Source organism: Elaeis guineensis, chromosome 7 (genome assembly GCF_000442705.2).
Source record: "Elaeis guineensis isolate ETL-2024a chromosome 7, EG11, whole genome shotgun sequence".
In the NCBI taxonomy this organism is placed as follows: domain Eukaryota; kingdom Viridiplantae; phylum Streptophyta; class Magnoliopsida; order Arecales; family Arecaceae; genus Elaeis; species Elaeis guineensis.
This window is the reverse complement of record NC_025999.2, coordinates 12,453,497-12,463,490: the sequence shown is the minus strand read 5'-3', so window position 1 is coordinate 12,463,490 and position 9,994 is coordinate 12,453,497. Positions and strand designations below refer to the sequence as shown.

Below are 9,994 nucleotides of genomic sequence, written 5' to 3'. Positions count from 1 at the left end.
CCTTAAAAGAATCAGACAGTCCTATTTAAAATATTAAATCATTAATAAATTTTATATTTTTTAATAAAATTACATAATATAAAGAAATGACCGATTTGATAATCAGTCCAATAAATCTCTCCCTTCGGCTCTAACCTGATTTAAGGTCATAGGTCCCTAAAAGTGAAGAAGATAGCCTAATAAGGGATTCATAGGATTTTTTTTTTTAGAGAGAGAAAGTAGAGAGAGAAAGTAGAGAGAAAAAGTCTAATTCTAGAGAGAGAAAGACTTAAGAAAGAGATGAGAAAAACTTTCTCTCACATATATATATATATTATTATTATTATTATTTTAATATATTTATATATATTTTTTCTTTTTCTTTTTCTTTTTCTTTTTCTTTTTAGAGAGAGACAATAGAGAGAGAGAAAGAGAGGGAAAAAGAGGGGAGAGAGGAAAATTTTCTCTTTTCTTATTATTATATTTTTCTTTTCTTTTCTTTTCTTTTTTTTTCTTTTTCCTTTTTCTTTTCTTTTTCCTTTTTCTTTTCTTTTTCTTTTTCCCTTTTTCTTTTCTTTTCTTTTCTTTTCTTCTTCTTCCCGGGCTTTCATTGGGCCGAAACAGGGGACCTTGAGGTCCCCGTGCCTTGATCGGCCGATCACGGCCATCTCATGGCCGGTGGTGGCCGGCGGCAACGGTCGACACTCCCGGGTTCGGAGAGACCAGGGCCGGCGGTCGGCGTGACCGTCGGCGCCGGAAAATCATAGGAAAGAGGCGGCGAACAGGGGGTTTTCTTCTCCAACTAAATCCGGCGACACCCGTCGCCGGCCATCGTGCTCACCGGCACGGGAAAGAAGGGAGAGAAGAGAGGGAGAGGAGGGAGACCTTACCACAACCTCCGGTGACCCCCACCGGCGAGAAATCGCGGCGAACACGGGTCGAGGAGTCACGGCTTCAAACGGAAAAATCGGAGAAAAACTCCGACGATCGTCGGTGACCGAAGGATCTACACTTAGAGGAGAAGAGGGGGTTCTTATAGAGCTCGTCCTAGGGTCTTTTAATGGCCCTAGGACTCTGATTTTTGATCGGAGACGGGGAAGAGGAAGACTCCGATCGGGAGTCTTCCTCCCTGCTCTGTTTTTTTTTTTTTTTTCCTGGTGGGCTTTGTGGGCTGGTTTTGGGCCCAATTGAGCCGGATTATCACAAGTGAAGTCCATTGTTATACAATTTAAGTCAAATTCTTCTTTTTATCTTCTAAAAATATGTCCATCATTGAGCAAATTTGGTTGGACTCCTCTTCCTAACATCAATAGAACTAGATCTCTAAAAAAGGATAAATATAAAAAATTATGAAAAAATACTAAAATTTTACAGAAGATAAGTTTTATATTTTATATCAACTTTATCTTCTATTGCTCTACCTAATTTTTTGTAGATTGGAAGATAACTCCCAATCAAAGTCTTTCTGAATAGAAAAAATTTTGATTTGACCGGTTCATTTCGAAGCCCAAAAGATGAAATTTTTGTCTGATTTAGCCTCTTAGGAGCTAGCCCAAAGTTCTAGATCTTGAAAAAATACTCAATTTGAAAGAAAAAGAATTCAGACGTTATATGATCAAATTAGGACCTCAGAAAGTTTGGACTGTGATTTGGCTTCCCGATGCAGTCTTGCTCCTATACCTTGTTCAATCCTATCCTTGCTCCTATACCTTGTTCAATCCTATCCGTAACAGCCAAAATGGTCTACATCGAGTTTGGTGATCTTTCTGGATCAAAATTAACTAGCAAAGGCAACAAATGGAAAGAGTATTTAAATGTATAGTGTTTGTATCATGACTTTCTTAACATGAATAAGCATAATTATGAAGATCTAGTGTTGGCACAAAATGTTTCGGATAATAATATCCTGTTGGGGCCATTGTGTGGAGTGATGAATAAGGTTTAGGTTGAGAATGCAAATTCTGTTGCAATTATTTTATGCAAAAATATACTAAGGGTCTATATGGATAATTAGGCTAAAAATTTTATTAAATTTATGGATTGAACTAGTATAACCAACTAAATAATAGAAATATAGGTTGGTATCGAGGAGTAGTTTGGGAGTGGACCAACCTGAATCTTATGGTCAGGCAAAAAAAATCTCTGCTCCCAAACTACTCCTGGATATTTATAAATATAGGCCTAGTGCAACTTGTATATCTATTATCTAGTTGATTGTACTGACTCAATCCAGAAATCTAATGAAATTTTCAACCCTTTCTTAGATTGCCTAGACCATAATGGGTGCAACGGGACCACCGCATACAATGGTGAGCCTACATATATATGACCCAACCGACCCTACAATGTCACGATCCTCATGTACTAGTTGCCCCTTTAATAATTCTTAAGTAATTTTAAGTATATCCATAAATTCACTTACTTTTTGCTTCATGTAATGTTCCTTTTTCTTGTTTCTATAGAGAAACAAACAGGGAGATTCACGGATTGCTCCAGGTCTAGACCAAGGGCTCAAGGAGCTTGAGTCGTACTAGCAAAGATAGACAAATGCATCTGTACCAAAAAAAAAAAGATAGACAAATGCATGCTACCATCTGGGTACATGCACATAAATTTCTGGGCAAGTGGTCGCCCACTCCAACATTCATTCTATAATTACTGCGCAGGGGGATGGTGTCGGCTTTTCAGGCGGGAGAGTGCTAACTTTCTGATGTCTATATGGAAACTTTAAAGCAATCACTGGAAATTGCCTATGAGCTATTTTGCATCAGGATATCACTTTCTTCACCGCATCGTTAGTCAAATAAAATTGTCTCATTAGTTGGATGGTGGATGTAGAGTTCAGAACAAAATTTCTGAACACAACCAAAACTTTTACCAAAAAAAAGAAAACAACACATCAAAGACTAGTACTGTCCAAAAGGGAGTGTGTCATCCATCATGCATACTGTTACTGCTCCATGAAGCTTGTAGAGTTCAGAAGATATTATTCCTGTGAGTGAGATTAAGGGGACTCAAATCTGAGACTTGGAGAGAGATCTTTGGCATTGTATCCTCAATACTGCTGCATGTAGCCATTTCCGATATGCAACTGTAACTTCATATGCAGGCCGCTCTGCCAGCATTCAGCCAGGCCATTAAGATTTGGAGGAAGATTTCTTACCAACAAAAGATGACACAAGCAAAGACAACAAAAGAAACAAATTGCAACCAGCATTCAAAACACTCGAATCATGGACCCTAGTCATGATCCTGAAAAGATTCATGCCACTGACCTCCTCACAACTATCATCAACTGCAACATAAATCAAATAACCAAGCAGAATGTGGTATTAGCAGTTATGATTGTAAAACACTTTTGATTTCTGAAGTTTGGCTTTAACACTACCAAGGACACATTTTCACAAAACATCACTCTCTAAACATAAAAATGCATGCTTCTGCACTTGAAAGCATGCACCACTTTTCTTGATAGATGCAGCACTGCAAATTGCAAGTTAAAGTGACCTGTGACCACTGAGCACATGCAAACCTTTTGGATGGAAATTGGTTGAGATTGTGGATCCACAAACCCTGGATTTTCACGATAATCAAATGCAAACATGTAGATGGTGTTGGTAGGGGTGTCAAAGGACCCAAGCAGCTCGAGCTCCACTTTGGCTTGGCTTGAGATAAGCTCGAATCGAGCTAAATTTGAAGCTGAACAAATCAAGCTTGAACTAGCAAAACAGGCTAGAATTTAATCTCAATACAAGACCATAAGTGACCCAGCTTTATCAAGCTCAACTAGATAAAACGAATATATTCAAATTATATACATTATATATAATACATTTTTAATTAAAGTTTTAATTTGGTATTCTTTTTACTTTGAAACAAACAAATTTTAGTTTAGACCTGAACTAAACTTTGAACCAAAACATGACATCAAGAAGCAAGCTTTCATTTAAACTTGAACCAAGCTTGATTTAATCTCAATTGATTTAACTTGATTTAATATGATCACAATGATCAAATACGCTGATCAATGTTACAGACCTTACTAAATTAAAACCCAAACAAAACCCATACCACTCATAGCAGAGAACCCTGTTACTGTTAAAGTAATTAGCCATTGACATATGAGCAAGACTGGTTGGACTGTCTGTATAAAGAATCACAAAATTAAATTTCAGGTAATGCCCTCTGAAAATGCCTTTGGATACATTTAAATTACAATTTGGGATCATTACTTTGTCCAAAAGAGGGTGCACTTCACCAAGCATTTTCACTACATGGTCTTCTCTGGTCATGTACGAATTTGAACAAAGCAACTTGCTTGGTGCTGCTCATACAAGGCGACAACACGTTGGCAGAGCAACCAGACCAATTCATTTTGTACATGCAGAGAACCTCAACACCAATTTTGAGTCTCATTCTGTCAATCAAATATCTCTTGAGCTTCAATGATGCTGTGTTGACTGGACATCAAGATTTGAAAATGGCAATGAAATATAAGATAAAAGAATAAAAGAGACCCAGGATGGATTTAGGTAAAATAAAACAAGCAAAAGAAAAATGATTTAGCCAAGACTTACTGTTCATCCTTTGTGACCCGGTAATATCTTTCGGCATGCTGGCGTTGACCAATCAGCTGAGCAAATCTCTCATCATGAGTAATTACTATCAACTGAAAATTCTCCTGACCCTTGCGGTCTTCCATTATTCTAACAAAGCAAGAAATATAAAACTCAATTTAATAGCAGATCCAGCTTTTTGTCATTTATGATAAAAGATATGGTAAGGAATTACCTTAAGAGAGCTGCAGCAAGACTTTCTGCATTTGGCCCATCCAAGTTGGTCGTCGGTTCATCCAGTGCTAGGATTCCACAATTCAGACAAAAAGTTTCTGCTAGCGCCAACCGTATTATAAGTGAAGCAAGAACCTGAGCAAAACCCATGTAGAGTTAATACCACAAGGAATACTATTTGACTCAGGCCACAGAATCTTATCCCACAATTAGAGTGCATTCCAATCATAAGTGTGTTTTTTTCTTTTTTTTTTGTTGGGGTTGGGGGGGTGCGCATTGGGGCGTGAAGACAGTACCCATCAAATCAAATCAAAGTACCATTTGAGAAAGAATTCTACAGGCAAGGATGCTATTAAGACCTAATTAACTCTTACCTTCTGACCAGCACTACATCTTCCCCGCATTTCCAGCTCAGCATCGCCAGTCTGCATTAGGACCTGAAGAACATGACATCAGATTCATCAGCAATGTGCTCAAATCATTTGTGGAAAGTTATAATTGTTTTTACTTACTTTGTAGCTGTATGATCGAGTCCCAGCACCCTCAGAATCAGAGTGAATACTTATGTAATCAATATCTTGTCCTCTGTATGTTTGCTGCCATAGTTCCCTGATTATCTTATTTATTTCCTCCATTTTCATAGTATGGAACCGCATTAATGCCCTGAGACAGACCACCGAAGCAGTTAGGCATGTCAGATTACATCAGAAGCACAATTATGGAAGAAGGCAGTGATACTGTGCAATGCTTTGAATATTATTGCTCATGGAGAATCTGTCAGCACATATAATCAAGCTTTACAGAAATCTTAAGAAAACCAGAACAAGCTGTTTGCAACTTACAAATGCACAAAAAAAAAAAAAAGAAAAATAGGAAGAAGTTGAAACCAAGAGTGCCAAATCCTCATATGCTGATTTCAGTGTCTTATGTCTCTACATGAAAATATTATTACAAGATTCAACTGAACGGCACACCTTGACGATGATGAGCAGACTCAAATCTTAATCTAGAACAAAGCAAGAAGCCCCTAATTGCTAATGGAAATGCAATGGAAGTTCATGTATATTTTGATCTCTAAACCATCATGCAAGACAGACTCAACATACTATAAGCATAGAGAACACAAAAAACATTGTTGAGTTCTCACTTATCAAGTGCATTGTAGTAGCGATCCAGATCCTTATTTGCCATTTCAGTTGTCTGCAACAGAATCAATCAGTCAAGGGCATCCAATGGAAGAACCTGAGAAGTTAAAAGCACTGCAAAGTAGTAGATATCTACCTTAAGTTGGACAAGCTGATTGAAGTATCTCTTGTCTATGTCATTGTATTGTGCCTGTTTGAGTTCAAGTTTGTTTTTTGATATATTACTTTGATAAACTGAAAGTGTCCCATGGCATCTATTCAGCTGTAGAAATCACAGGATAAGTCAACACCATCTTTGAAGTGGACTAGTGACAATATAAGAAATTAGTATTACAAACTATGAAATAACAAAGATTTACATGAAAGAAATATTTTCATATAAAAGCAATAGAGGTTTGTAATATGCACCATATTGCCATTATAAAATAAAGTTATGCTATGAAAATAGATCAGAGAAACCAAACACAGATTCTAGTAGGTTCAGGAATTAAGTTACATAAAATGTAGTGCATCAGAGGCTGATGATTAGTTCCACGTTTTTTAGGTTTTCTTTCCTAAAAAATATGAGAATGTCAGACTAGATATATGCCCTTGAAACCATTTTGTAATTTCAGATATATTCTCAAATATATCATGGGTATTTCTACAAAATCATAAACAATAAAGGGTACGTGTCATGTATTGGTCTTGATGTCAAAGAAAAAGTGGCCACATGATCACCCAAATTTTCAGAATATCCAAGCGGCAGGAAGGTTCATCAACTTTTTTTGGTGGTGGAGATGACGGAGACCCACTAGGTGTAAATTCCCCAGGCTCCAATACTCACGGATATGCTACCAAGACTTGAACCCAGCAACTTCTCTTCTTAGAAGCAGGGTGACAACTGCAGTGATACATAGGTCGTTTGTTATGTAAAAATGAATTGCCTTCAGCACTTTACGGGGGTGTTCAGTTGAGAAGAGTGGGGGTCTGGAATCGAAATCGGAATGGATGACTCTCATTCCAACCGCTTGGTTGGGAGGAGTCCCATTCTGATTCCGATTTCAGAATGAAATGGGAATGGCTCAATCTATATAGAACTCAATCCCTACTCTCCTCTATGGATTCAAATTTCCATTCCGATTCCGGTCACGAACCAAACGCTTCGAAGGATTTGGCCATTCCAATTCCAATTTCAAGCCATTCCGATTCTCATTCCCATTCCGATTTCGGTTACGAACCAAACACCCCCTAAATGGAGTAGCAGTGATGAGATTAGGCATCAAAATCATGTAGCTATCATCATATATGGTGACTACATGCTTTCCCAAACCAACAGGTGCACTTACATGAGGTTTGTTCACGCTAAAAGCCTATTTGGGTATTCATGCAGGCAAGGTTTGCCGTTTTGGTATCGGACTGCGTGTCGGTACCATCCTATTACAATGTTGGTATGCCTAGTTCAGAGGCCGGTTTGACATGCGAAGTGTCGATGTACCCCCTATATAGTTGCTACGCAACGATACCAGGCAAACCTTGCATGTGGGAATATCCTGCAGGAATCAAGCTTGTCTGCCTACCCAACCTACAATCTTCTAAGAGCCTACCCAAGTCCCAGCCTAAATCCCAGCTTGTAGGCCTATTGATCAATGGGAAGGAAAAGGATCCATGAAAGAGTTTTTCCCCCTCCCACGGGATTCGGCTGGCAGGTTGTTGGGTTGATATAAGCCATATCTAAATGGGCTGCCCAATCGATGAATCTAAAAGGAAATCTAGCCCAAACCTGCTAGATTTCCTAATCAGGCCTTGAGTTGGAAAAAAAGTGCGACCCAATAAATGAGGCTCTCGCCATTGCAAGTTTGGGAGAGTTGGATTATGCAGCCTTACCTCATGTGCAGAGAGGTTATTTCTATATTTCAAACCCATAACCTCTAGTAGATTAAAATGGAACAACCTTACTATTGCACCAAAGCTCACCCTTTATTTCATACTAAATTGGTCAAAATCGGAAATCCATGCCAACAAACAATTGTTGGAAAAAGAGATGGTAGTTCTAGCTGCACAATATGGCTAACTTGTTTAATTCTGGGTTTATTAATATTCTGTCAAACCTATGTGTCTATAAATAATACCTTGCTTATATTTGAACAGACTAAGTGACTAAATTTAGACATAAGTGAGGGTTTGGATGCTTAACATGAAAGCTTGCAAACAATGTTTGCCCGTTTTTGCATACATTCTAGGCTATAGAGCTTTAACCCAGCCAGTGAGCATTTTTCCTATCATGCAATCTGCTCTTGGAAGTTAATTATAATAATGATACATCTATTTTATATATAATAATAACATCCGTGGTAGCTCTGATTATGAATGCTTGGCCAAAGAGGGTTTATAAAGCTAAGCCCAATAGTTGGAAAAAAGGCATGAAGATTATAGCAATGCTTATGGTTATTTTGTTGACCGGCTTTTCTGTTAGTTGGCTTCATGGCATTAAATGGGGACAATCATGATGTTTCACCATACCAGGTCAAAATAATGCAACAGATGCTGATGAATGAGCTAATGTCACTCTGTATTTCGATACGAAAATTACATTAGAATTCTGATGAGACAATTTTTTATCTGAGCTCATTAATCATGGATGGAAAATACACCAGAAAATCAAACATTTAATTCATAAAGGTAAGTTGTATATGCCAGCTTACAGATTTTATGCTTCTAACCGCTTATGTATATTTGGATATCTTATGCTCAAAAGGAAGGGAATTGAAAGTCCCAACAACATCAACAGCAAGACTAGACAAGCTGCATATTACTATATATAGTCCAAAAGAGATCAATAGTAAACTAGTAGTTTTAAATCTAATATGGAAGCCTCATACAACTACCTAATGTAATCCATGAGCATGCGATCAATTTTCAAATCAAGTCCAAGTGCAGTACAGGAAATTAACAGTCATGAATAGCATTCAATTCCAAGCATCATTAGTATGTTTGCAGTCTCAGAACAAGTTAGCCTTGAGTCTGACAGATAGTTGTTTAACATGAAACACAAGCCTTAACGCATTCAAATTGTAATGATGGGAGAATGAGAAGCTGGATAATAATAGAGTAGTCAGGCAGGATGTATTTGCCATTTGAAATTTTATGCTTTAAACAGTCCGTCTATGATTGAGTATTCTAAGTGGTGGGAATTAGAAGTTCAGACAAAACCATCAGCAAAATAGTAGTTTTACATCAAATACAGAATCAAATCCAACTATCTGATGCCATCCATATGCAATGAATCTGATCAAAAGTTGAATCAAGTGCAGTATTTAAGAAACCAACTCTGATGAATATCTTGCATTCTTAACAGTCTTAGTAGATAGTAGTTTCGGTTCAAGACAAACATCAATGGAATGAAATGCTTGTTCAGCATCCTATGGCCAGTGCATACAGCCCAGTAGTTTTGTATTGCTAATTGCAGAAAGTCGCCAAACCCCTTATGGTCCAATATTCACTTGATTTCTTGTTTGTTTTATGGCCTTGAATCTTTCCAAAGGCCATCAACTAATCTAGGATTGTTAGGCATCCACTGAGACTCAAAATCTTATTAATATGAATGAATGAAGCCTTCTCCTTTTTAAAAACCCTCAGTCTGACTCAAGTATCCTGTTCAAAGAGCCTGATGCGATAACCTTTTTCTATCTTTATGCTTTAGTGTTATTTGTTTTTCTTCTTGTTTATTCTTTGAAATGAAATTTATGTTCCTTCTGGTTTTATTAACAGAAATTATATAGATTGAGTGACCCACATCATTTGGCCAAGTAAATCTTACAACCACTAGTACAAGAAAAATCGTTAACGTATAACGACATCAGCACCATGTTCAAGAAGCTTCAGAAGGCTACATAAAATTAAACAATTCAAGACTTGAAGCATCTTAACTAGAAAGAGACATGAAGCTTGTCAAAGTCATCCATGAGTTACTTTTTATCTGCATTATCTGTCAATTTAAGTCACTTTAGGCCTCAAGTTATGGTTTATTTCATTATTTTGGTGAAGCTATCAGTCTTTATTGTCCTACGACGGCATCTTAAAATTGATGCTTTTGTTAAT

At 37.4% G+C, this 9,994-nt stretch overlaps 1 protein-coding gene across 4 annotated transcripts in view; it reads right to left on the bottom strand.

The window, feature by feature from the left end:
* Positions 1 to 3,942: 3,942 nt before the first annotated feature.
* Positions 3,943 to 9,994, bottom strand: part of LOC105049145 (DNA repair protein RAD50) — a 51,765-nt gene continuing 45,713 nt past the window's right edge. For all 4 annotated transcript variants that reach the window (XM_010928713.4, XM_073260723.1, XM_019852022.3 and 1 more), the window contains 7 exons: positions 6,051 to 6,176; positions 5,917 to 5,969; positions 5,282 to 5,432; positions 5,144 to 5,206; positions 4,771 to 4,904; positions 4,557 to 4,685; positions 3,943 to 4,439 (listed from right to left, as the gene is read on the bottom strand). In XM_010928713.4, the coding sequence (XP_010927015.1) occupies positions 4,400 to 4,439; positions 4,557 to 4,685; positions 4,771 to 4,904; positions 5,144 to 5,206; positions 5,282 to 5,432; positions 5,917 to 5,969; positions 6,051 to 6,176 (696 nt within the window). In that variant the 3' untranslated portion in view covers positions 3,943 to 4,399. The remainder of the gene's footprint in view (positions 4,440 to 4,556; positions 4,686 to 4,770; positions 4,905 to 5,143; positions 5,207 to 5,281; positions 5,433 to 5,916; positions 5,970 to 6,050; positions 6,177 to 9,994) is intronic.